Genomic DNA, 27940 nt, shown 5'->3' on the forward strand with positions numbered 1-27940 from the left:
CACGGTCTCCCTCTCATGCCGGGCCAAAGCTGGACTGTACTGCTGCCATCTCAGCTCGCTGCAGCCTCCCTGCCTGATTCTCCTGCCTCAGCCTGCCGAGTGCCTGCGATTGCAGGCGCGCGCCGCCACGCCTGACTGGTTTTCATGTTTTTTTGGTGGGGACGGGGTTTCGCTGTGTTGGCCGGACTGGTCTCCAGCTCCTAGCCGCGAGTGATCCGCCAGCCTCGGCCTCCCGAGGTGCCGGGATTGCAGACGGAGTCTCATTCACTCAGTGCTCAATGGTGCCCAGGCTGGAGTGCAGTGGCGTGATCTCGGCTTGCTACGGCCTCCACCTCCCAGCCGCCTGCCTTGGCCCCCCAAAGTGCGGAGATTGCAGCCTCTGCCCGGCCGCCACCCCGTCTGGGAAGTGAGGAGTGTCTCTGCCTGGCTGCCCATCGTCTGGGATGTGAGGAGCCCCTCTGCCTGGCTGCCCAGTCTGGAAAGTGAGGAGCGTCTCTGCCCGGCCGCCATCCCACCTGGGAAGTGAGGAGCGCCTCATCCCGGCCGCCATCCCATCTAGGAAGTGAGGAGCGTCTCTGCCCGGCAGCCCATCGTCTGAGATGTGGGGAGCGCCTCGGCCCGGCCGCGACCCCGTCTGGGAGGTGAGGAGCGTCTCTGCCCGGCCGCCCCGTCTGAGAAGTGAGGAGACCCTCCGCCTGGCAACCGCACCGTCTGAGAAGTGAGGAGCCCCTCCGCCTGGCTGCCACCCCATCTGGGAAGTGAGGAGCGTCTCCACCCGGCAGCCACCCCGTCCGGGAGGGAGGTGGGGGTCAGCCCCCTGCCCGGCCAGCCGCCCCGTCTGGGAGGTGAGGGGTGCCTCTGCCCGGCCGCCCCTACTGGGAAGTGAGGAGCCCCTCTGCCCAGCCAGCCGCCCCGTCCGGGAGGGAGGTGGGGGGCTCAGTCCCCCGCCCGGCCAGCCGCTCCGTCCGGGAGGGAGGTGGGGGGGTCAGCGCCCCCTCCCGGCCAGCCGCCCCGTCCGGGAGGGAGGTGGGAGGGTCAGCCCCACGCCCGGCCAGCCACCCGGTCTGGGAGCTGAGGGGCGCCTCTGCCCGGCCGCCCCTACTGGGAAGTGAGGAGCCCCTCTGCCCAGCCATCACCCCGTCTGGGAGGTGTACCCAACAGCTCATTGAGAATGGGCCATGATGACGATGGCGGTTTTCTGGAATAGAAAAGGGGGCAAGGTGGGGAAAAGATTGAGAAATCGGATGGTTGCCGTGTCTGTGTAGAAAGAAGTAGACATGGGAGACTTTTCATTTTGTTCTGTACTAAGAAAAATTCTTCTGCCTTGGGATCCTGTTGATCTGTGACCTTACCCCCAACCCTGTGCTCTCTGAAACATGTGCTGTGTCCACTCAGGGTTAAATGGATTAAGGGCGGTGCAAGATGTGCTTTGTTAAACAGATGCTTGAAGGCAGCATGCTCGTTAAGAGTCATCACCACTCCCTAATCTCAAGTACCCAGGGACACAAACACTCTGCCTAGGAAAACCAGAGACCTTTGTTCACTTGTTTGTCTGCTGACCTTCCCTCCACTAGTGTCCTATGACCCTGCCAAATCCCCCTCTGTGAGAAACACCCAAGAATGATCAATAAAAAATTTTATTAAAAAAAAATAAAAATAAATGTAAGTAATAAAAAACAAACAAACAAACAAAAATTAGCTGGACGTGGTGGCGGGTGCCTGTAATCCCAACTACTCGGGAGGCTGAGGCAGGAGAATCGCTTGAACCCGGGAGATGGAGGTTGCAGTGAGCCAAGATCGCACCATTGCACTCCAGCCTGAGTGACAAAAGCTAAACCTTATCTCAAAAAAAAAAAAAAAAAAAAGTAACCATTACCAGAAGAAAGACAACATTTGGACACTGAACTTCATGACATTGACACCTAACAGGTTTTATTTCCTGATCACACGTTTGGGGCGAATCTTTACCTACACTGGATTTCCACATTGTGCTGGTGGTTCTCACCCTGCAGCAATATTTGGCAGAGTCTTTTGTTTTCTTGCTATACCTGCCAGCATTGAGTTTATCTCACCCAGAAGAGAGTATCCTGAAAATGGATATGTAACTGGAATTTTGGGTAAGACAAATATTTTCAAATTTATCTGAAGACATCATAGAAGTAATGTTCTTGGACAGTGAATAAATTGCCCTGTATTTCAGTGCTTCTCAAACGTTGCGGACCCCAGCCTACAGTTAAAAAGACATTTCAGGCCAGGCACGGTGGCCCACGCCTGTTATCCCAGCACCTTGGGAGGCTGATGTGGGAGGATTGCTTGATCCCAGGAGTTCGAGACCAGTCTGGGTAACAAAGTGAGGCCCTGGCTCTACAAAAAAATGAAATAAATAGCTGGGCATGATGGTGCACACCTGTAGTCCCAGATATACAGGAGGCTGAGGCAGGAAGATTGCTTGAGCCCAGGAGGTTGAGGCTGCAGTGAGCCGTGATGGAGCCACTGCACTTCAGCCTGGGAGACAGAGTGAGACCCTGTCTCAAAAAAAACATTTTATTTTTACATCACCCTGTAAAATATGCATGTGTACAACTGACCCAAACATTTTGCAAAACAGTAGTCACTGTTACTACACAAGATACATTCTGAAGTTGTTTCTTAATCCCTTCTTGTGAAAATGCTGGTTGCAACCCGCAAAGGTTGATTTCATGACTCATTTATAGGTCTCAGCCCACAGTTTGGAAACAGGACACCGATGTAAATATTTTATCCAACAGGGTGTCTCTGTTTCAATTTTGCTTATTGTGTCTATAATGCCATTTAACTGCCTACATATCACCTCCTATGTAGTGGAGAAAATCTGGTCCCTGTGATAGACATTGGGAGGCAGTTACTGTTCTAGACTCTGGGGAAAAAAATAGTAAGGAAAATTCACCTCAGCTTTATGCTTCTACTGCCAGCATCTGGGACTGATAAACTTGAGGTTTTCTGGATGTCAACCTTTGCTCTATGGTAGAATTTTTGAGGGAGTGAGGCAGACATTTTCTTTTCAGCTTTTTCTTCTCATATACCTTCAAAGTTCTTTTAGTTTTGTTTTTGCTTCCTTCTCTTTGCATCATCTCCTTTCTCTGACTCCTCACAAAGAGATATTCAGATCTACAAAACAAAGACTTAAATTACTTACAATCTGGCCAGGCACGGTGGTTTCATGCCTTGTAATCCCAGCACTTCGGGAAGCCAAGGCAGGAGGATCACTCGAGCCCAAGAGTTTCTTCTCTTTTTTTCTTTTTTTTTTGAGACGGAGTCTCACTCTGTCACCCAGGCTGGAGTGCAGTGGCGCGACCTTGGCTCACTGCAACCTCCACCTCGCAGGCTCAAGCGATTCTCCTGCCAGAGTAGCTGGGATTATAGGCTCACCACCAGACCCGGCTAATTTTTGTATTTTTAGTAGAGATGGGGTTTTGCCATGTTGGCCAGGCTGGTCTCGAACTCCTGACCTCAGGTGATCTGCCCACCTCAGCCTCCCAAAGTGCTGGGATCACAGGCATGAGCCACCATGCCTGGCCAAACCCAGGAGTGTCAAACCACCATGGGCAACATAGGGAGATCCCAGCTCTAAAAAAAATAAATAATTAGCGGGGCATGGTGGTGTATGACTGTAGTCCCAGCTACTTGGGAGGCTGAAGTGGGAGGCTTCCTTGAGCCTGGGATGTTGTGGCTGCAGTGAGCCATGATTACGCCTCTGCACTCCAGCCTGGGCCATAGAGCAAGACCCTGTCTCTAAAAAATATGTATATATAATAAAATAAATTACTTAAGATCTATATCCTCCTTTAGTTGGTGTTATCTCAACTAACAACCCTCAGGCCAGCTGTAGTCCCAGATATTCAGGAGGCTGAGGCAGGAGGATTGCTTGAGCCCGGGAGGTTGAGGCTGCAGTGAGCCATGAATGGTGCCACTGCACTTCAGCCTGGGTGACAGAGTGAGACCTTGTCTCCAAAAAAAAAAAAATTTTTTTTTTATATCACCCAGTACAATAATGCACATGTACAACTGACCCAAACATTTTGCAAAACAGTCGCTGTTACTACATGAGATACATTCTGAAATTGTTTCCTAACAAGGGACACCAGGACAAATTGAGAGCAAAGGACGCAAAAGCCCACAAGACAAGGTAAAGTAGAAGAAAGGAGCAGGGGCAGTGTCGTATGGGCCAGCACTGGTTTAATTCACTGGCTATTCCTTCCTGTGAGGGCTTTCCGCTAGGCTGGCGAAGGCTGGTGAGAAAGCCGGCTCTGCGCCCTGCCCTGTGCTGGCCGCTCTCACCTGGCGCTTTGTACCCTGAGGCAGCTCCGGACTCAGGGCAGGTGGGAGGGATTGCACTTTCCTTTCACTTTCTCAGGACGCCAAACCCGACACCTGGGGCCAGAACTACACTTCCCACCAAGCAGTGAGGCAGGAGGAAGAAGGGGGCACTGGGGGGCTGAAAAGCAAAACCAGAAGAAAGCGAAAACATTACCTGCTGACCAGCAGAGGTGAGAGAGCGAGACAGGTAAGCGACAGGTGAACCAGGAAGGCGAAGGCTGCGGGATGCCGGCGGGAGGACATCATGGGGTGGACGCTGCCTGTGCCTCCCAGCAAGGCTTGTAGGCTCAATGAAAGGGGGCTTTCGTGGAAACCCTGAGGACTCTGGAGGGTGGGGGGAGACATGGAAGTAAAGTCTCAGCTCAAGTTACAGTGATAAGACCAAGACACCGGAAGTGGAATGGCTGTCTTTAGTTGAAAAGTCAGACAGGAAAAAAGTGGTTTGATTGTGTCTGTTGTCTGCTGGATCATCTACCCATATGTGATTTCAGAGAGGTCCAAGAGAGGTATGGGATCCTTCTTCATCGCCTTAAAGCCCTGGGTTTTTGCATGCAGACTGGACATTTGAGTGCATTTTACCTTGTGTGATGAGACAGAGTGTCCTTGTCTATGACTTTAGAGAAAACCAGAGTAAAACGGAGAGGTGAAGAAGGATGTCACAAGGCAGGGGCAATTTGCAGCACATCAAATGTAATCATTAAGTGGGATCAGGTTTCAGTTACTTTTAGAGCAATTGGATGAGGAGTCCGAACACACTCTCAGGAAGAACAGTTAAAGAGGATGGGGATAGTCTCCTTGGGGGAATATTCTTGCTGCTTCAAATATCTGATGGGCTGTCATGTGGAACAGGAATGTGATGTGTCTTGGCAGAGTAAGGATAGCACGGAGCTAGACAGATGGAAACCTCACGGAGGGAGGTGTCAATCCCACAGAAGTGAGAGCTGCCCAGTGCAAAATGGAAATTTTTCAGGAGGTAGTCAGTTCCTTGTGATCAGAGATATTTAAGCATAGGTGGACATTTAAGCCAGGGATGCTGATGGTGGGAGTAAGTTTCAGGTAGGTGACTTGGTCGATTGGTGTTTTCCAAACCTGGCTCATCATCAGAATCACCTGGGGAAGAGACAGAGCAAGAGGGGAGGGGAGGGGAGGGAAGACAGACAGAGGTTTTTGGTTTTGTGTTTTTGTTTGTTTGTTTGTTTTTTGAAACGGAGTTTCGCTCTTGTTGCCCAGGCTGGACTGCAATGGTGCGATCTCGGCTCACTGCAACCTCTGCCCTCTGGGTTCATGCCATTCTCCTGCCTTAGCCTCCCAAGTAGCTGGGATTACAGGTGCATGCCACCACGCCCGGCTAATTTTTTGTATTTTTAGTAGAGATGGGGTTTCACCATGTTAGCCAAGCTGATCTTGAACTCCTGACCTCAAGTGATCCGCCTGCCTCAGCCTCCCAAATTGCTTGGATTACAGGTGTGAGCCACTGCCCCTGGCCTATTTCTTATTATTTTAATAGAGATGGGCGGGGAGGGGGGGCGCAGGGCTCTCATTATATTGCCTAGACTACTTTCAACCTCCTGGCGTCAAGTGATCCTTCTGCCTCGGCCTGCCAAAGTGCTAGGCATGAGCGACTGCGGCCTGGCGCACTAAACATATTTTAAAGTTAAAAACACAAAACACAAAACCTGGCCCAGTGCAGTTTTGAGATCATACCACTGCACTCAAGCCTGGGTGACAGAGCGAGACTCTGTCTCAAAAAAAAAAAAAGAATACTAAGAAATAATTTTTAAAAGAACAAGGTAAAATATGTTTAGCAAGTCTGGGATGAGCTCCAAAAATATATTTTTTCAATGATATTCCCAGATAATTCTGATAATCAGTTAGTTTGTGAAACACTGTCATTAAAAACCTTTATTTTCCAGCCGGGCATGGTGGCTCATGCCTGTAATCCCAACACTTTGGGAGGTCAAGGCGGGCAGATCACCTGAGGTCAAGAGTTCCTAACCAGCCTGGCCAACATGGCAAAACCCTGTATCGACTAAAAATACAAAAATTAGCCAGGCGTGGTGGCAGGCACCTGTAATCCCAGCTACTTGGGAGGCTGAGGCAAGAGAATCGCTTGAACCCAGGAGGTGGAGGTTGCAGTGAGCCAAGACCACACCATTGCATTCCAGCCTGGGCAAGAAGAGTGAAACTCTGTCTCAAAAAAAAAAAAGGAAATATATATTTTTCAATGATACTCCCAGATAATTCTGATAATCAGTTAGTTTGTGAAACACTGTCATTAGAAACCTTAATTTTCTGGCGGCGCGTGATGGCTCAGGCCTGTAATCCCAGCACTTTGGGAGACTGAGGCAGGTAAATCACTTGAGGTCAGGCATTCGAGACCAGCCTGACCAACATGGTGAAACCCCGTCTCTACTAAAAATACAAAAATTACCTGGGTGTGGTAGTGCAGGTCTATAGTCCCAGCTACTCGGGAGGCTGAGGCAGGAGAATCGTTTGAACTGGAAGGCAGAGGTTGCAGTGAGCTGAGATCATGCCATTGCACTCCAGCCTGGGCGACACAGCGAGACTCTTTGTCTCAAAAAAAAAAGAAAAAAAAACCTTTGGTAAAATATGCCATAACCAGCCTTTGGTAAAATATGCCATAACATTATAGCCATGGTTTTAATTTTGAATATTCTCAAAATCCTAATTTCCTGGTCGAAAAAATTAGGCTCCAAACAGAACAAAAAGGTCATGTCACTCTTCCCCAAGCTGACTTACCAATCACCTCTTATCAGTCCTTGTTGCTGGCTACCTGGATGGTCAGTAGTTTTTTGTTTTTTGGGTTTTTTTTTTTTTGAGGTGGAGTTTCGCTCTTGTTGCCCAGGCTGGAGTGCAAAGGCGTGATCTCAGATCACTGCAACTTCCGCCTCCCGGATTCAAGTGATTCTCCGGCCTCAGCTTCCCAAATAGCTGAGATTATAGGCATGCGCCACCACACCCAGCTAACTTTGTATTTTTAGTAGAGATGGGGTTTCTCCATGTTGGTCAGGCTGGTCTCAAACTCCCAACCTCAGGTGATCCACCCACCTTGGCCTTCCGAAGAGCTGGGATTACAGGCATGAGCCATCGTGCACGGCCTGGATGGTCAGTCTTACAGCAGTTGGGAATCTTTCTCCCCACTGTGTCTGACACTAGTGGAGGTCTGACACTAGTGGGACCTCCAATGGCAGGTGAGTCACTGCTGTGGGCATTTCCTCTGCCATTCTCCTGCTCTCCGGGCACTCTGATGGAGCATGTGGCACCTCGTCTCCAGGCCTAGGATATATCACTGCTTTTATCTGATGGTGTTGACCGTCCACTGGACCCACCAGAGAATGGCAGTAGAACCTCTTTATTCCAAGAGCACCCCTAAAGTAAGATCAACACACGTAGGGCAGATGTCAGCTTATGGGGACAACTCCTCTGTGCCCGACTAGCATCATTAGCATCGTCCTCTCACAAGGATGTAGCGCTGTGAAGGTAATGACCTCCCTTCGTCTTGTCTTGTACTGGATCCCCAGTTCCTGGTGCTGAATTCCATCCTTTCTTCCTAGTTCTGTTCTAGGTGGCAAGAACCATGCACTTCTCCAGCTCAGCCAGGGCAGCAGATGAGAACTTTGACTATTTGTTCAAGATTATCCTCATTGGGGATTCCAATGTGGGGAAGACGTGTGTGGTGCAGCATTTCAAGTCTGGAGTCTACACTGAGACACAGCAGAACACGATTGGAGTGGACTTTACCGTGCGTTCCCTTGATATTGACGGCAAAAAAGTGAAGGTCAGAGGGCACCGGGACGGGACTGGTTCCACCTTTTTTTTTTTTTTTTTCCTTGAGACGGAGTCTCGCGCGATCTCGGCTCACTGCAAGCTCTGCCTCCCGGGTTCATGCCATTCTCCTGCCTCAGCCTCCAGCCTCAGCCTCCCAAGTAACAGGGACTACAGGCGCCCGCCACCACGCCCGGCAAATTTTTTTTTTTTTGTATTTTTAGTAGAGACGGGGTTTCATGGTGCTACCAGGATGGTTTCTATCTCCTGACCTCATGATCCACCCGCCTCGGCCTCCCAGAGTGCTGGGTTACAGGTGTGAGCCACCGCGCCTGGCCAGTTCCACCTTTTTTAGCCAGAATTCCCAACAACAAAGCACATGTCTGAGCAATAAAAGATTTCAATACAAAACATGAAATCATACAAATAGTGGAAGAAAACATGGGAGTATTTATTTTCTCATCATGGAATGGGAAAATCAGGCTTTAAATGAGACATGAACCCAGAAGCCAATAAGGAAAATACTGCTGAATCTAACTGTGAAGGTCAAATTTATACATTTCTCTAACTATATAAAGGTCAAATTTGCTTTTTTGGGGGGGTGGGGAGTGTAGACAGGGCTTTTTGTTTTTGTTTTTGTTTTCTTGAGGCAGAGTCTCACTCCATCACCCAGGCTGGAGTGCAGGAGCACAGTTTCAGCTCACTGCAATCTCTGCCTCCTGGGCTCAAGCAATTCTCATGCCTCAGCATTCCAAGTAGCTGGATTTACAGGTGCACACCACCACACCGGGCTAAGTTTTGTATTTTTAGTAGAGATGGGGTTTCACTATGTTGGCCAGACTGGTCTCAAACTCCTGACCTCAAGTGATCCGCCCGCCTCTACCTCCCAAAGTGCTGGGATTACAGATGTGAACCACCACACCCAGCCTGAGACAGGGTCTTGCTCTGTCACTCAGGCTGAAGTGCAGTGGCGCAATCACAGCTCACTCCAGCCTCCATCTCCCCGACTCAAGCGATCCTCTCACTTCAGCCTCCTGAATAGCTGGGACCACAGGTGCACCCCACCATGCCCAACTCATTTTTTAAATTTGTTGTAGAGACAGGATTTTCCTGTGTTGCTCAGGCCAGTCTCAAACTCCTGGGCTCAAACAATCCTCCCACTTCACCCTCCCAAAGTGCCGGGATTACAGGCGTGAGCCACCAAACCTGAACTTAAAAGGTCACATTTTCTAGTGGCCAGGCAAGGTGGCTCACACCTGTAATCCCAGCACTTCGGGAGGCCGAGGCGGGTGGATGACTTGAGGTCAGGAGGCTGAGGTACAAGAATCTCTCAAACCTGGGAGGCAGAGGTTACAGTGAGCCGAGATCATACCACTGCACTCCAGCCTAGGCGACAGAGTGAGACTCTGTCTCAAAAAAAAAAACAGGTCAAATTTTCTGTGTACTCAAAAATGCCATAAACTGCCAGGCACGGTGGCTCATGCCTGTAATCCCAGCACTTTTGGAGGCCGAGGCAGGCGGATCACCCAAGGTCAGGAGTTAAAGACCAGCCTGGCCAACGGGGGGAAACCCCATCTCTACTAAAAATACAAAAAAATTAACCGGGCGTGGTGGCGCATGCCTGTAATCCCAGCTGCTCGGGAGGCTTGAGGCATGAAAATTACTTGAACCTAGGAGGCAGAGGTTGCAGTGAGCCGAGATCACACCATTGCACTCCAGCCTGGGAGTTAGAGCAAGACTCTGTCTCAAAAAGATAAAATAGGCTGGGTGTGGTGGCTCACGCCTGTAATCCCAGCACTTTGGGAGGCCGAGGTGGGCGGATTACGAGGTCAGGAGATTGAGACCATCCTGGCTAACACGGAGACCCCGTCTCTACTAAAAATACAAAAAATTAGCCAGGCGTGGTGGCGGGCGCCTGTAGTCCCAGCTACTTGGGAGGCTGAGGCAGGAGAATGGTGTGAACCCAGGAGGCGGAGCTTGCAGTGAGCCGAGATCACACCACTGCACTCCAGCCTGGGCGACAGAGCGAGACTCCGTCTCAAAAAAAAAAAAAAAGATAAATACAAATTTAAAAAATTAAAAAATACTTCAAAGAAATCAACAGAAAGGGCTAGATGAAGCAAGTAACAAAATCTCATTAATTATTGAATCTGGGTGATAGGTGTATGAGGTTCTTTTTTTATTTTTTTGAGACAGGGTTTCACTTTCTTGCCCAGATGGAGGGCAGTGGCGCATGATCTCAGCTCGCTATAGCCTCGACTTCCTGTGCTCAAGGAATCCTCCTGCCTCAGTCTCCCAAGTAGCTGGGACTATAGGCATGCGCCACCATGCCCAGCTAATTTTTGTATTTTTCGTACAGATGGGGTTTCACCACATTGCCCAGGCTGGTCTCAAACCCCTGAGCTTAAGCGATCCGCCACCTCAGCCTCCCAAAGTGCTGGGATCACAGGCATGAGCCACTGCACCCAGCCTCATTTTTCTATTATCTCTAGCTTTGGTGTATGTTTGCAAACTTTCTCTAAAAAATAAATTTTATATAAATAGTATGAGAATATGAAGAAATTGTTACCCTCAGACACTGTGAGAGGCTGTGTGAATTGGTGCTGCCGCTTGGGTGGCTAATTTGGGAGGTATTATTGTGAGAACATTCCAAACATGAACAGCTTGAGTGTTCCTTTAAAATCAGAACAGTTCGGCCAGTACTATCACCTTTGCCAGTATTCAGATCCACGGGCAGACTCAAAAGATGAGCCCCCAAATCTGGACCAAGTGATGAGTCAGGAGAAAAGGCAAAGAACACAAGACCCCAGGATAAAATAGGCCCACCTCTCGGCTGGGTGCAGTGGCTCACGCCTGTAATCTCAGCACTTTGGGAGGCCGAGGCCGGCAGATCACGAGGTCAGGAGATTGAGACCATCCTGGCTAACACGGTGAAACCCCGTCTCTACTAAAAATACAAAAAAAATTAGCCGGGCGTGGTGGCGGGCGCCTGTAGTCCCAGCTACTCGGGAAGCTGAGGCAGGAGAATGGTGTGAACCTGGGAGGCGGAGCTTGCAGTAAGCTGAGATGGCGCCACTGCACGCCAGCCTGGGCGACAGAGCGAGACTCCATCTCAAAAAAAATAGGTCCATCTCTCTGACAGCAGCATCCCTTAAATCGGCTGTCCAAGCTTCTGGTTTCCCTGGGCCATGTTGGAAGAAGAATTGTCTTGGGCCACACAAATTACACTAACACTAATGATACCTGATGAGCTAAAAAAAAAAAAAAAAAAATGCAGAAAAACTCATAATATTTTAAGAAAGTTTAAAAATTTGTGTTGGGCTGCATTCAAAGTTGTCCTGGGCCAAATGTGTCCCGTGGGTTGCGGGTTGGACAAGTTTGTCTTAGATGGTCGTTCCCCAACCCAGGAGGATATCCAAGTCATCCAGGGAGCAACTGAAAGAATAGATCCCTGGGTCCCACCCCAGATCTACTGGGTCTGAATATCTAGAAGTGAGACCCAGAAAACTGTGTTTTTAAGAAGATGTAGGTGAAGGAGTTCCCATTACCTGTGGGAACCCCTGATTTGGACTCTCCTTCCTGTCCTTCTCCAGATGCAGGTGTGGGACACAGCTGGCCAGGAGCGCTTCCGCACCATCACCCAAAGCTACTACCGCAGTGCCCACGCAGCCATTATCGCCTATGACCTCACCCGGCGGTCCACGTTCGAGTCCATCCCTCACTGGATTCATGAGATAGAGAAATATGGAGCTGCAAATGTGGTCATTATGCTGATTGGTATGGCATTTTTGAAGTTTTTAAGTTTTGTTTACTCTCCTCTGAGGATGCTCAGCTTTCTGCGTGTTTCTAACGACAGTGGAAAATGAAATCTTAAAAATGTAAGTGATGCAGCTGGGCGCAGTGGCTCACACCTGTAATCCCAGCACTTTGGGAGGCTGAGGCGGGTGGATCACGAGGTCAGGAGATCAAGACCATCCTGGCTAACACGGTGAAACCCCGTCTCTACTAAAAATACAAAAAAATTAGCCAGGCGTGGTGGTGGGCGCCTGTAGTCCCAGCTACTCGGGAGGCTGAGGCAGGAGAATTGCTTGAACCCAGGAGGCAGAGGTTGCAGTGAGTCGAGATTGTGCCATTGTACTCCAGCCTGGGTGACAGAGCAACACTCCGTCGGGGGGAAAAAAAAATGTGTAAGTGATGGATAGGGCCTCAGAAAGTGCCTTTAAGCTGGATGCCACCATGCCCAGCCCATTTTTTTTTTTTAATTTTTTGTAAAGACGGGGTTTTGCCATGTTGCCCAGGCTGGTCTCGAATTCCTGGGCTCAAGTGATCCCCCTGCCTGGCCCTCCCAAAGTGCTGGGATTACAGGCATGAGCCCTTGTGCCTGGACCTTTATTTTTATTTTTGACAATCTCTACTGCAGAGTGAACAGGTGAGTTTTGTCTTTTAATTTTTTATGGGTATCTAGTAGGTATATCTATTTATTGGGTACAGTGGGTTCTTAAAAAGAAAGAAGAGGCAATTTCTAAGTGTTTACCAATAATTTACATTAAAATACATAAACATAGATGGGGCGTGGTGGTTCATGCCTGTAATCCCAGCACTTTGGAGGGCGAGGCAGGTAAATTGAGCCCAGGGTTTCAAGACCAGCCTAAGCAACATGGCAAAACCTCATCTCTACAAAAAATAAAAAAAATTAGCTGAGTGTGGTGGTGCACACCTGCAGTCCCAGCTACTCAGGAGGCTGAGGTGGGAGGATTGCTTGAGCCCAGCAGGCAGAGGTTACAGTAAGCTGAGATTGTACCATTGCACTCCATATGGGTATCCAGTTTTCCCAGCACCACTTATTGAAGAGACTGTCCTTTCCCCAACATATGTTCTTAGCACCTTTGTCGAAAATGACTTTACTGTAGATGTATAGATTTATTTCTGGATTCTGGATTCTGTTCCATTGGTCTATGTGTCTGTTTTTATCAGTACCACACTGTTTTGGTTACCATAGTTCTGTAGTATAATTTGAAGTCAGGCAATGTGATTCCTCTAGGTTGGTTCTTTTTGCTCAGGGTAGCTTTGACTATTCTGAGTCTTTCATGGTTCCATATAAATTTTAGGATAACCTTTTCTATTTCTGTGATGAATGTCTTTGGGCCAGGCACGGTGGTTCATGCCTGTAATCCCAGCACTTTGGGAAGCTGAGGCGGGAGGATAGCTTGAGACCATCCTGGTAAACATAGTGAGACTTCATTTCTACAAAAACTAAAACAAAACAAAATAGTGAGATGTGGTGGCACAGGCCTATAGTCCCAGCTACTTGAGAGGTTGGGGTGGGGGGAATCACTTGAGCCTGGGAATTTGAGGCTGCAGTGAGCTGTGATCATACCACTGCATTCCAGCCTGGGTGAGAAAGCAAAACCTGGTCTCTTAAAAAATAAATAAATAAATAATAAAAGGAAACTGTTATGTCCTAGTAGAGCAAAGATGGGAGAGCTGTGCCATGGCATACAAACGGCCGGGGTGGACAGGCAGGTGCAGCCCATGCCCTCCAGGGACAAAAGGAAACCCAGCAATGGTGGCTCCCAGAGAAAGGCGGAATGCACGCATCTCACTTGGGAATGAAGCAGTTCTAAGCTACATGCGGTTTCCCCAGGAATGTGGACCAGATCCACCTTTGTATTAAGGTCATGCATCTCGAGGACACAGTGGAGGCAGTTCTTCCTCAGGGCTGAGTGGGAAGCTGCCCAACCTCAGGTGCCTCCCTCTGCGCTACCTTCTCTCTTTTTTTGAGACGGAGTCTTACTCTGTTGCCTAGGCTGGAGTGCAGTGGCATGACCTCGACTCACTGCAATCTCCGCCTCTCAGGTTCAAGCAATTCTTCTGCCTCAGCCTCCCAAGTAGCTGGGATTACAGGCTCCCGCCACCACACTCAGCTAATTTTTATTTTAGTAGAGACAGGATTTCACCATGTTGGCCAGGCTGATCTCGAACTCCTGACCTCAGATGATCTGCCTACCTCAGCCTCCCAAAGTGCTGGGATTACAGGCATGAGCCACCACCCCCGTCCCCTCTGTGCTATCTCTGAAGGCAGCTCCCTGTCTCCAGCCCACAGGCTCCCGGCTGCCTCTCCCCCAGCCAGCTCCGTCTTTAATCACTCTGTGAAACAGATGCATCAGAGAAGGGTGACAGATGCCAGGTTGTTGCAGGATTTCCAGGAATCTCAGAATGTTTGCTTGGTATTTATACCCTAGTCTGTCTTTCATAACAACCATCTCTGCCTCACTTCTTCCTTGGTTCTAGAAATGCCCCCAAAGGTGATGTGGAGTGTCCTAGTCTCCCAGTTTATAAGGTGTCCATGCCAGAGGGCTGACACAGCAGCCTTCCTGTTTTCTGTTCGTGGCCTCCCTGCCTGAATCCAGAAAAATTCATGTCGTCCCTCACGGAAGTGTCCCTGCACACATTGCCTCATACAGGTGCTTCTTTCTGTCTCAGAAGTTTATCCCCAGCTCCTTGAAGCCACTTTATCAGCACAGGAATGACCCCGGTGTCAGGGGTTGATTGCATGTTGATTTATACAGCTGTTCCTCCTCTAGCTGGCTACAGGGGGCCCAGCTCCTCCTAATGTCCCCATGTAAAACCCTCAGAGGCCCCCATTTCCCTTAGAATGATGTACATATTCCTGAACATGGTTCACAAGGTACTTCAGGTCCCAGCCCTGCTTTCTTCTGGGGGTGTCTGGCTTCCCATCTTTCTCCCACCCTCACTCCATCAGACCTGACCTCTTTTTTTTTCTTTTCTTTCTTTTTTTTTTTTTTTTTTTTTTTTTTGAGACAGGGTCTTGCTCTGTCGCCCAGGCTGGAGTGCAGTAGTGCAATCTTGGCTCACTGAAACCTCCACCACCTGGGTTCAAGTGATTCTCCTGTCTCAGCCTCCCAAGCAGCTGGGATTACAGGCATCTGCCATCACGCCCATCTAATTTTTGTGTTTTTAGTAGAGACAGGGTTTCACCATGTTGGCCAGACTGGTCTCAAACTCCTGACCTCAAGTGATCCACACACCTCGCCTCCCAAAGTGCTGGGATTGCAGGGAGCCAACCTTTTTTGTAGGTTATCCTGGATGCTCTGTCTCATAACTTTCTTCAACATCTGATATTTGTCCCTCTAAAGATCTCAGCCAAACTTTCCACTTAAAGTCCTGTTATATTGCAGGTCCACAATCACTCAACAAAAACCCTCAGGGCCAAATATTTCAGAGTTCAGAATTTGTCAGATTTTAGAAAAATGTACTCTGTGTTACATAACACCCTCAGCAGGGTCTGGGCCAATGCCCCATGGCCAAATACATTACTATTTATGCAGTCAGATGTGTAAATAGTCATACAGAGCAGGTTGAATAAAATCTTCAATGCTGGGCATGGTGGCTCATGACTGTAATCTCAGCACTTTGGGAGGCCAAGGCGGGCGGATTATTTTGTAATAAAAATACAAAAATTAGCCAGATGTGGTGGCACACGCCTGGAGTCCCAGCTACTCAGGAGGCTGAGGCAGGAGACTTGCTTGAACCCGGGAGGCGGAGGTTGCAGTGAGCTGAGATCACACCACTGCACTCCAACCTGGGTGACAGAGCAAGACTCTGTCTCAAAAAAAAAAATTATTCAAGCCAGGGGTGGTGGCTCACGTCAGTAATCCCAGCACTTTGGGAGGCTGAGGTGGGGGATTGCTTAAGGCCAGGGGTTCAACATCAGCCTGGGCAACATAGCAAGACCCCATCTTTATTTTTATTTTTAAAACAAACAGCCGGGTGCAGTGGCTCATGTCTGTAATCCTGGCACTTTGGGAGGCCAAGGCGGGCAGATCACCTGAGGTCGGGAATTCGAGACCAGCCTGACCAACATGGAGAAACCCCGTCTCTACTAGCTGGGCTTGGTGGTGGGCACCTATAATCCCAGCTACTCAGAAGGCTGAGGCGGGAGAGTCGCTTGAACCCAGGAGGTGGATGTTGCAGTGAGCCAAGATCACACCATTGCACTCCAGCCTGAGCAACAAGAACAAAACTCTATCTCAAAAATCAATCAATCAATCAAACAAAAAAAAACTTCAAATGGCTAGTTTAGCTTAGATTTTACTGTCAAATGAATTATCAAGAAATGCACTGGTTACAGCTGCCCAGGAGTGGAGTTTCAGAGTTTGGGGGATTTGGGGGTTGTATACCGGTACTACAAACAACTCATGCAGCTCACCGGGTCCATAGCGTATGTTATTTTATTGCTGTCTTGGATTGGTACATTCTTGTCTGGCCATTTAATGTTCTGTGTGTCTGTCTTGCCTCCCTAACAAAATGAAGAAGCCCTTCCTTGGGGCAGGGCCGTCTGTGACTGTGCACTTAGCAAACTTCAGATCCTTTCCCTTCCTCCAGGCACCTGGCTCACCCCAGAGTGTGCAGCCCTGGCTGTTGGCGGGTGGACCCGTGGACATCAGCACTGTTGATCTAGTTGTGGTGGAGGAGCAGGTGGAAGGAGCAGGTCATAAAAGTTAGAATCCAGCTGGGCGCCGTGGCTCACACCTATAAATCCCAGCACTTTGGGAAGTTGAGGTGGGAAGATTGCTTGATGCCAGGAGCTTGAGATCACCCCAGGCAACATAATGAGACCTCCGTCTCTACAAAAAATAAAAAATTAAGCCGGGTGCGGTGACTCACACCTGTAATCCCAGCACTTTGGGAGGCCGAGGCAGGTGGATCACTTGAGGTCAGGAGTTTGAGACCAGCCTGGCCAACATGGTGAAACCCCATCTCTACTAAAAATACAAAAAAAAAAAAAAAAATCAGCCAGGTGTGGTGGTGAGTGCCTGTAGTCCCAGCTACTTGGGAGGCTGAGGCACAAGAATCACTTGAACCTAGGAGGCAGAGGCTGCAGTGAGCCAAGATTGCACCACTGCACTCCAGCCTGGGTGACAGAGCGAGACTCTGTCTCAAAAAAAAAAAAAAATTAGCTGGACTCAGTGGTGTACGCCTATAGTCTCAGCTACTCTGGAGACTGAGGTGGGCACATTGCTTGAGGCTAGGAGTTCAAGGCTGCAGTGAGCTATGACTGAGCCACTGTGCTCCAGCCTAGGTAACAGATGGAGACCCTATCTCTTAAAAAAAAAAAAAAAAAAAAAAATCAAATCCACAGATGGAGCGGGATGCAGGGAGTAGATCAGATTCCTGGCTGCAGGGGTTCCTTTTCCCACCACATCCCTTCTTCCACCAGGGACTCTCATTCCTTTCTTCTAGAAGCAGAGCTCAGCCCAGAGCTTCAGGCTCACCAGCTAAAAACACACGCACGGTTCTCTTGAAGGTGCATGCTATATGAGCTTCCTGTGGTTGCTGTAACCAACTGCCACAAGCTGGGGGCTGAAAACAATAGATGTGTTCTCCCACTGTTCTGGAGGCCACAAGTCTGAAATCAGTCCTGTGGGGCTGAAATGGAGGTGTCAGCAGGGCCATGCCCCTCTGGACGCTGTAGGGGAGACTCTGTCCCTCGCCTCCTCTGGCTTCTGGTGCCATCTTTGGCTCTGTGTGCCTCACCTTTTCCTGCCTGTGTGGGATCAAGTCTCCCTCTACCTCCCCCTTGTAAGGTTACTTGCGATTGCATTCAGGGCCTGCCCAGCTAGTCCAGAATAATCTCCCCATCTCAAGATCCTCAAATTAATCACACCTGCAAAGACCCTGTTAGCATTGACAGCTGCCTGAGGCCAGAGCCTGGTCTCCATGGGCCCCCGTTCCTAGCCTACTGTAGCACTCAAATGTGCTAATGTCTGCTGAAAATGGTCTTGGATTTAAACTTCTTTGGGGATCATTATGATCTAAGTCCAGCTTTGACACTGGGCAGGTTGGTGACAGTGACTATAGGAAAAGATTTTCAAAATCTTTTTTATTGGGACATATTAATGTATATAAAGAAAAGTACACATTAATTTATCTCAAAGGGAACAGCTGAGCAAACACCAGCTGGGTCAAGACAGAGAATATTGGCCAGGTGCAGTGGTTCACACCTGTAGTCCTAGCACTTTGGGAGGCTGAGGTGGGTGGATTGCCTGAGCTCAGGAGTTGGAGACCAGCCTGGGCAACACGGTGAAACCCTGTCTCTGCTAAAAGACAAAAAAAAAAAAAAAAAAATTAGCCGGGCGTGGCAGCATGCACCTGTATGTAGTCCCAGCTACTCGGGAGGCTGAGGCAGGAGAATTGCTTGAACCTGGGAGGCAGAGGTTGCGGTGAGCCGAGATTGCGCCACTGCACTCCAGCCTGGGTGACAGAGAGAGACTCTGTCTCTTAAAAAAAAAAAAAAAAAAAGGAATATTGACTGGGTGTGGACTCACACCTGTAATCCCAACACTTTGGGAGGCAGAGGTGTGACCAGCCTGAGCAACATAGGCAGACCCGATCTCTACAAAAAAATTACAAATTAGCTGGGTATGATGGCAGGCGCCTGTAGTCCCAGCTACGCAGGAGGCTGAATTGGGAGGATTGCTTTAGCCCAGGAGGTAGGGTCTACAGTGAGCTGTGATCACACCACTGCACCACAGCCTGGGTGACACAGTGAGACCCTGTCTCAATAAAAAAAATAAAAATAAAAAATAAAAAAAAAAGAATATTGCCAGCCCACTCTTCTCCCCCACCAGCTTTCACTTTATTACTCCACACTCCTTCTGCCCCAAAGGCAAGTGATTTTATGATAAACACTTCTTTGCTTTTTTCTTTTTTAATCATTTTACTACCTAAGCCCACATCCCTAAATACTGCAGTTTTGTTTTGGTGGGTTTTTTGTTTGTTTTGTGGTTTGTTTTTTTTTTTTTTTTTTTGAGATGGAGTCTCACTCCGCTGCCCAGGCTGGAGTGCAGTGGCGTGATCTCAGCTCACTGCAAACTCCACCTCCCAGGTTCAAGTGATTCTCATGCCTCAGTCTCCCAAGTAGCTGGGATTACAGGCATGTGCCACCACGCCCAGCTAATTTTTGTATTTTTAGTACAGATGCGTTTTACTATGTTGGCCAGGCTGGTCTTGAACTCCCCACCTCAAGTGATCCACCCACCTCAGCCTCCCAAAGTGCTGAGATTACAGGTGTGAGCCACTGTGCCTCGTCTTGTTTTGCTGTTGTTTTGTACGTTATATATAAACAAAATCATACCTTTTTGCCTAAGTTTCTTTCCCTCAATATTGTTTAACAGTTTCATCCATCATTGCATGTGGCTGTAATCTATTCTTTTGTACAATTTGTATACTATTCCTTTGCAAGAACACCCTACAGAGTATTTCTCTGTTCTCTTGGCAATGGACATTTGAGTTGCTTCTAGTTTGGGGCAACTAGGAAAATTGCTGCTCCGAACATTCTGGTATATGTTTATTGATGCCGATGGGCACACATCTCTGTTGAGTAATACCCAGGAGCAAAATTGCATGGTCATGCAGCTCTAGATAATCTCAAACCACTTGCCAGAGTGGTCATTCTAGTGTGTACTCCCATCAGCAGTGTGTGTGGGTTTCAGTTGTTCTACATCCTCACCAACATCTGGTGCTATTAGTCCTTTTACTTCCATGCATCCTGAGAAGTGTGTCATGAGATCACTAGTGTTTTTCATTTGCATTTCCCTGTTTATTAATGAGATTGAACACCTTTTCAGGTGTTTGTTAGCTATTTGGATATCCTCTGTTGTGAAATCCTTTTCAAGTCCAAGGCCTATTTTTCTGTTTGTTATCTTTTTCTTGTCAATTCCTAACAGTAGCTTATATCTTCTGAAAATGAGTCTGTGTCAGTGTGGGTCCTCCAGGAAGCAGATGTTGGGACAGGATGAGATAGACATGCAAGAGATTTATTGGGAGAAACAGCTGTGAGGGATAAAGAAGAAGGAGCAGGGCTGGGCACAGTGGCTTATGCCTGTAATCCCAGCACTTTGGGAGGCCGAGGCAGGTGGATCACCTGAGGTCAGGGGTTCGAGACCAGCCTGGCCAACATGGCGAAACCCCGTCTCTACTAAAAATACAAAAAATAGCTGGGTGTGGTGGTGGGTGCCTGTAATCCCAGCTACTCAGGAGGCTGAGCCAGGAGAATCGCTTGAACCCGGGAGGCAGAGGTTGCAGTGAGCTGAGATCACGTCATTGCACTCCAGCCTGGGCAACAGAGTGAGACTCCATATCAAAAAAAAAAAAAAAAAGAAGAAGAAGAAGGAGCAGAAGGAGGCAGGGAGTCTTCTATGAGATGTAGACCTGCCCCTGGGAAGGAGAGAACGGAGGAAGGATGGCTTAGTAGGTAGGAAGAGTCTTAGACTAAGCACAATTCAAAGAAAGTTTATTTTTCAGGCAGTGGGGTGCTCAAAAGCCAAGGTTGCCTGATAGAGGAATCGAATCCTGCATCCTGCAGCATGGATGTGCATGAGTGCCCTCATGGTACGGGGGATGGGGTGCTGTCCCCACTAGGGCGCTGCACTAGGGTCCTGTTGGGCTGTGACCTGCATTCCAGGCACTAGGTTCTCTTGAAGGAGGCCCCAGCCCTTTGTCAGTTACATATGTTGCAAACATCATCTTCCACCCTGTGGAGTAACTTTTCCCTCTCTCTTCTTAAAAATACCTGAAGGAAAGAATATTTTGGTTTTTTTATTTTTTATTTTATTTTTATTTTTTTGAGACTGAGTCTTGCTCTATCTCGGCTCACTGCAACCTCCACCTCCCGGGTTCAAGCAATTCTCCTGCCTCAGCCTCCTGAGTAGCTGGGATTATAGGCGCCCACCACCACGCCCAGCTAATTTTCGTATTTTTAATAGAGACGGGGTTTCACCATGTTGGTCAGGCTGGTCTTGAACCCCTGACCTCATGATCCACCTGCCTCGGCCTCCCAAAGTGCTGGGGTTACAGGCATGAGCCACCACGCCTGGCCTTTTATGTTTTATTTTTTATAGATAGGGTCCAACTCTGTCACCCAGGCTGGAGTGCAATAGTGCCATCCTAGCTTACGGCAGCTTTGAACTCCTGGGCTGAAGCAATCCTCCTGCCTCAATCTTCCAAGTAGCTGGGATGACAGGCACATTCCAACATGTCCAGTTAGGTTGTTTTGTTTTGTTTTTTGAGACAGAGTCTTGATCTGTGACCCAGGCTGGGGTACAGTGGCCCAATCTTGCCTCACTGCAACCTCCACCTCCTGGGTTCAACGATTCTCATGCCTCAGCCTCCCAAGTAGCTGGGATTACAGGCACGTGCCACTAGGCCCAGCTAATTTTTATATTATGAGTAAAGATGAGGTTTCACCATGTTGGCCAAGCTGGTCTGAACCTGGCCTCAAGTGATCCACCAACCTCAGCCTCCCAAAGTGCTGAGATTACAGGTGTGAGCCACCATGCCCAGCCCCAGCTAGTTTTTTATTATGTTTTGTAGAGATGGGGTCTTGCCGTATTGCCCAGGCTGGTCTTGAATTCCTGGGCTCAAGTGATCCTCTTGCCTCAGCTTCCCAAACCACTGGGTTTACAGGCATGAACCACTATACCCAGCCTTTTCGTCTCTTGATGGTGTATTGTGATGAACAGACACTCTTAATTTTAATATATTTCAATCTATTGATCTTTTCTTTAATAATGATTGCTTCCTGTGTCCTATTTAGGAAATTTTTTCTTAATTGAAATCATCAAGATTATATTACCTTTTAAAGTTTAATTGATTATTATCATTACTCTGCCTTTTACATTTAGATCTACCTGTAATTGATTTTTTGTGTATGGTGAAAGGTATGGGTCCAAAATTTTTCTGTATAAAGATCTAATTGTCTCAGTACCATTTACTAAAAAGGCAACCTTAGCCAGGCACAGTGGCTCACGCCTGTAATCCCAACACTTTGGGAGGCTGAGGTGGGCTGATCACCTAAAGTCAGGAGTTCAAGACCAGCCTGGCCAACATGGTAAAACCCCATCTCTACTAGAAAAACACAAAAATTAGCTGGGCATCGTGGTGGGTGCCTGTAATCCCAGCTACTCGGGAGGCGGAGGCAGGAGAATCACTTGAACCTGGGAAGTGGGGGTTGCAGTGAGCCAAGATCATGCCACTGTACTCCAGCCTGGGCAACAGAGTGAGACGCTGTCTCAAAAAAAAAAAAGGCAACCTTTTCCACTGCTCTGTGGCACCATCTTTTTGTAGAGTACACATTTATACATGAGTTTGTTTCTGAGCTGTTTTTCCTCTCCATTGATCTAGTTCATTCATGCTCTTGGGAGTGAAAATATCCTCAATATTACAATGGTTTATGGCCCTCCAAAGGGCCATACACAGTACATCTGTGGTATTAAATTTTCAAAGGCCAAGATCACTCCACTGCACTCCAGCCTGGGCAACAAAGTGAGACCCCATCACCAAAAAAAAAAAAATTAGCCATGGGTGGTGGTGCATGTCTGTAGTCCTAGTGATTTGAGAGGCTGACTGCTTGAGCCTAGAACGTTAACGCTGCAGTGAGCTATGATCATGCCACTGCACTCCAGCCCAGGTGGCAGGACAAGACCCTGTCTCAAAAAAAATGAATAAATAAAGGCCAGGCACCATGGCTCACGCCTGTAATCCCAGCACTTTGGGAGGCCGAGGCGGGTGGATCACTTGAGGTCAGGAGTTCAAGACCAGCCTGGCTAACATGGTGAAACCCTGTCTCTACTAAAAATACAAAAATTAGCCAGGCATGGTGGTGTATGCCTGTAATCCCAGTTATTCGAGAAGCTGAAGCGGGAGAATCTCTTGAAACTGGGAGGCGGAGGTTGCAGTGAGCCAAGATAGCACCACTGCACTCCAGCCTGGGCAACAGAGCAAGGCTCTGCTCAAATAAACAAATAAATAAATAAGGTAGATGGTTAAACAAATATTGGTCCTTGGCTGGGCGTGGTGGCTCATGCCTGTAATCCCAACATTTTGGGAAGCCAAGGTGGGCAGATCATCTGAGGTCGGGAGTTCAAGGCCAGCCTGGCCAACATGGTGAAGCTCCGTCTCTACTAAAAATACAAAAATTAGCTGGGCATGGTGGCATGCGCCTGGAGTCCCAGCTACTCAGGAGACTGAGGCAGGAGAATTGCTTGAACCTGGGAGGCAGAGGTTGCAGTGAGCCAAGATGGTGCCACTGTACTCCAGCCTGGGTAACAGAGAGAGACTACATTTCAAAAAAAAAAAAACACAAATGTTGGTCCATGCATACTATGGAATACTACTCAGCAATAAAAACTACTAGTGGTATACAGAAAACAAACTACTGATTTATACAACAACTTGAATGGATCTCAAAGGAATTATGCTGAGTGAAAAAAGACAATCTCAAAAGGTTACATGTATGAATCCATTTATATAATATTCTGGAACTAGAATAGATTGGTGGTTAGCAGGGGCGGAGGACCGGGGGTGGTGAGAGTTATAAAGGAATAGCATGAAAGAGAGCTTTGTGAGAATAGAACTGTTCAGTGCTTTGACTGTGGTGGTGATTGAAGGAATCTACGCATGTGATCAAATTGTCTATAATTATAAACATACACACAAATAAGTGCTTGGGACATTTATTCATTTCATGACAAGAAACTTTTTTTTTTTTTTTTTAAGACAGAATTTTACTCTTGTTGCCCAGGCTGGAGTGCAGTGGCACAATCTTAGTTCACTGCAACCTCCGCCTCCCGGGTTCAAGTGATTCTCCTGCCTCAGCCTCCTGAGTAGCTGGGATTACAGGTGTGTGCCACCACACCCAGCTAATTTTTTGTGTTTTTAGTAGAGACGGGGTTTCACCATGTTAGCTGGGATGGTCTCAAATTCCTGACCTCAGGTGATAAACCCGCCTCGGCTTCCCACAGTGCAGGGATTGCAGGCGTGAGCCACTGTGCCTGGCTGATAATTTTTTTTTTTTTTTTTTTTGACATGGCGTTTCGCTGTTGTCGCCCAGGCTGGAGTGCAATAGTGCGATCTCAGCTCACTGCAACCTCTGCCTCCTGGGTTCAGGTGATTCTCCTGCTTCAGCCTCCCGAGTAGCTGGGACTACAGGCATGCACCACCACACCCAGCTAATTTTGTATTTTTAGTAGAAATGGGGTTTCGCCATGTTGGCCAGGCTGGTCTCGAACTCCTGACCTCAGGTTATCCACCCACCTCGGCTTCCCAAAGTGCAGGGATTACAGGCATGAGCCACCAAGCCTGGCCTCATGACAGGAAATCTGATTAAAGTCTGTGGATAGTACCAATGTCAATTTCCCGGTATTGATAACGTGCTATAGTTATACAAGATATTACCATTGGGGAAAACAGGGTGAAGGGTAAACTGGACCCCTCTCTCTCTCTCTCTCTCTCTATATATATATATGTGTGTGTGTATATATGTGTGTGTATATGTGTGTGTGTGTATATATATATATATATATACACATATCTATATATATACATATATAATGACTTCCTGTATATCTATAATTGTTTCAGAATAAAAGGTTTAAACATGTTTTATGGAAGAAGGGGGAATTACAGAAAAAAATATCTACAGAGGCTCCTGTGGGGACAGGAATGAAAACCAGGTTGAGAAACAATAGTCTAGCTTGTCTTAATTACTACAGTTTTGTAATAAATCTTGATGTCTGGTAGAAAAAATCCTGTGGGAAAGTAATTTTATCTTTAGATTCCTGCCTCAGAGAAATCAAAGGCAAACTTTTATTGTATGTAAATTATAGCTTTCTCAGAAAGTCCTTTAGGCCAGGCGTGGTGGTTCATGCCTATAATCCCAGCACTTTGGGAGGCCAAGGTGGGCAGATCACTGGAGGCCAGGAGTTCAAGACCAGCCTGGTCAACATGGTGAAACCCTGTCTCTACTAAAAATACAAAAATTAGCCAGGCGTGGTGGCACTGGCCTGTAATCTCAGCTACTCGGGAGTCTGAGGCACGAGAATCGTTTGAACCTGGGAGGCAAAGGTTGCAGTGAGCTAAGACTGCACCACTGCACTCCAGCCTGTGTGACAGAGTGAGACTCCATCTCAAAAAAAAAAAACAAAAAAAACAAAAGAAAGTCTTCCATTATGCACCTCCAATCCAGCAAATCCTGATCACAGTCTACTCAGCTAAATGAGCTCCATCTCACACAGCATCCAACACTCTGCTGTTTGAGGGGGAGAAAAAGAGAGTAAAAAGAGGAGCAAGGGCCGGGTGCGGTGGCTCATGCCTGTAATCCCAGCACTTTCGGAGGCCGAAGCAGGCGATCACCTGAGGTCAGGAGTAGGAGACCAGCCTGGCCAATATGGCAAAACCCCTTCTCTACTAAAAATACAAAACTAGCCGGGCGTGGTGGCAGGTGCCTGTAATTCCAGCTACTTGGGAGGCTGAGGCAGGAGAATCGCTTGAACCTGGGAGACGGAGGTTGCAATGAGCCAAGATTGCGCCATTGCACTCCAGCCTGGGCGACAAGAGTGAAACTCCATCTCAAAAAAAAAAAAAGAAACAAAAAAATGTGCCCTCAATGACCATTTGTGAATGAATGCATGCATGCCTATTGAAGAACTAAAATGTTATTTGTAAAGTTCATTTTGAAAGAAACCAGATTAAGTTACTCAATGGAATATCGGCTTATCTTTTCCTTCCAGGAAATAAATGTGACCTCTGGGAAAAGCGGCACGTCCTGTTCGAGGATGCCTGCACACTGGCTGAGAAGTACGGCCTCCTGGCCGTTTTGGAGACATCTGCCAAGGAGTCAAAGAACATAGAAGAAGTCTTCGTGCTCATGGCCAAGGAGCTGATCGCCCGCAACAGCCTGCACCTCTATGGGGAGAGTGCCCTGAACGGCCTCCCCCTGGACTCCAGCCCCGTTCTTATGGCCCAGGGTCCAAGTGAAAAGACCCACTGCACTTGCTAAGATGTTTGCAAAGCCAGTTGCACCCACCAAAGAGGCTGCCTCTGAAACCAAAGGTAGCCAGGATACCGTAGTGTTGCCCCAGTGGCGCTTTAGACCCCAGCGTGGACTTGCCGCTCACCCCTAATCCTCCCAGTCTGGATGGGCCACACTTCTCCCTTGACTCACACCACAGGTCGTAGCTGCTGACTCTCAGGAAAACCAGCACCATTGTTTTCACTGACTCTTGACTCCTGGAGAAGGCAGGACTTCAGGCTAGGAGAGGGAGGACGGAGTGTACTCTCCTCCCCTTTCACTTTTCTGTCTCCCCAGCGCTTCTGCTGCTTTCTACTGAATTTTGTTTCTTGCTTGAAGAAGAGGGTAGTGAAGGAAAGGAGGAAGGCAAAACAGCAAGAGAGAGAAGAGGCTGTTTGGAACATTCTGGAACAGTTTGAAACAGCTCAGGCAGGGAGAATGGAAGGAAAGCCTGCAATGAGAAACCAGAATGCTGCTATCATTTTGTTCCTGACATTCACACCTCAGGTCTTCACTTTGGGGAGCGAAGCCTTTTAGCAGAAATACCAGAAGTACCGTCTTGCCAAATGGTCAGGAACTGTCTGATGGAGATGGAACTGGAATTCACTCTATTCTAGCAGGGCTGACTTGGCCACCCTCCTGGGATAGGGGAAGACACCTGCAATTTTTTTTCTTTCTTTTTTTTTTTTTTTTTGAGACAGGGTCATACTCTGTCACCCAAGCTGGAGTATAGTGGTGGGATCTTGGCTCACTGCAACCTCCACCTCCTGGGTTCAAGAGGTTCTCCCACCTCAGTCTCCCAAGTGGCTGGGACTACAGACACACGCCACCACTCCTGGCTAATTTTTGTATTTTTTGTAGAGACAAGGTTTCACCATGTTGCTCAGGCTGATCTTGAACTCCTGAGCTCAGGTGATCTGCCCACCTTGGCTTCCCAAAGTGCTGGGATTACAGGCATGAGCCACCATGCCTGTTCTTTTTTTTTTTTTTTTTTTTTTGAGACTGAGTCTCACTCTGTCACTCAGGCTGGAATGCAGTGGCATGATCTCGGCTCACTGCAACCTCAACCTCCACCTCCTGGGTTCAAGCAATTCTCCTGCCTCAGCCTCCCAAGTAACTGGGACTACTGGCGCTCACTACCACGCCCAGCTAATTTTTTTTGTATTTTTAGTAGAGACTGGGTTTCACTACATTGGTCAGGCTGGTCTTGAACTCCTGACCTCATGATACACCCGTCTCGGCCTCCTAAAGTGCTGAGATTACAGGCATGAGCCACCATGCCCGGCCCTTTTTTTTTTTTTTTTTTTTTTTTGAGACAGAGTTTCGCTCTTGTTGCCCAGGCTGGAGTGCAATGGTGTGACCTCGGCTCACTGCAACTTCTGCCTTCCAGATTCAAGTGATTCTCCTGCCTCAACCTCCCTAGTAGCTGGGATTACAGCCTCCCGCCACCACGCCTAGCTAATTTTTGTGTTTTTAGTAGAGGCGGGGTTTCACCACGTTGGCCAGGCTGGTCTCAAACTCCTGACCTCATGATCCGCCTGTCTCGTGGCCTCCCAAAGTGCTGGGATTACAGGTGTGAACCACCGCACCTGGCCTTTTTTTATTATTATTATTGTAGAAATGAAGTCTTGCTACGTTGCCCAGGCTGGTCTCCAATTCCTGAGCTCACAGGTTTCTCCCACCTCAGCCTCCCAAAGTGCTGGGATTACAGGCATGAGCCACCATGCCTGGCATAATTTCTTTCTAGAACCCCAAATCATCTGCCAGATCAGAAGTCATTTTTAAATTAAAATTAAATTGGTTCATAGATGAATATCAAGCCAGTGTTGTACTGCCCCTTCTGTACGATATGGCCAGAGAGCAGCTGGTGCCTTCTGGGATGGAGTAACTGCGGCTTTCAGAACTAAACACGTAAGAGGAGGCTGG

The 27940-nt window shown here is 48.1% G+C and overlaps 1 protein-coding gene across 1 annotated transcript; it reads left to right on the plus strand.

Annotated features, from left to right (window-relative positions):
• The first annotated feature begins 4263 nt into the window (after window positions 1-4263).
• On the plus strand, window positions 4264-27833 carry RAB19 (RAB19, member RAS oncogene family). The gene is made up of 4 exons (XM_001153248.6): window positions 4264-4543; window positions 7932-8155; window positions 11736-11919; window positions 25734-27833. The coding sequence occupies exons 2-4, from the start codon at window positions 7955-7957 to the stop codon at window positions 26000-26002; spliced, it is 654 nt and encodes a 217-aa protein (XP_001153248.1). The 5' UTR covers window positions 4264-4543; window positions 7932-7954; the 3' UTR covers window positions 26003-27833.
• Window positions 27834-27940: the final 107 nt, after the last annotated feature.

The sequence above is a fragment of the Pan troglodytes genome, chromosome 6, assembly GCF_028858775.2.
Source record: "Pan troglodytes isolate AG18354 chromosome 6, NHGRI_mPanTro3-v2.0_pri, whole genome shotgun sequence".
NCBI lineage: Eukaryota > Metazoa > Chordata > Mammalia > Primates > Hominidae > Pan > Pan troglodytes.

Bases quoted from the DNA above. Each gene is read 5' to 3' on its own strand.
- RAB19 (XM_001153248.6), top strand. From the start codon at position 7,955: ATGCACTTCTCCAGCTCAGCCAGGGCAGCAGATGAGAACTTTGACTAT. The intron at 8,156-11,735 runs GTCAGAGGGCAC...GTCCTTCTCCAG, and splicing joins TTGACGGCAAAAAAGTGAAG to ATGCAGGTGTGGGACACAGC. The intron at 11,920-25,733 runs GTATGGCATTTT...TTTTCCTTCCAG, and splicing joins TGTGGTCATTATGCTGATTG to GAAATAAATGTGACCTCTGG.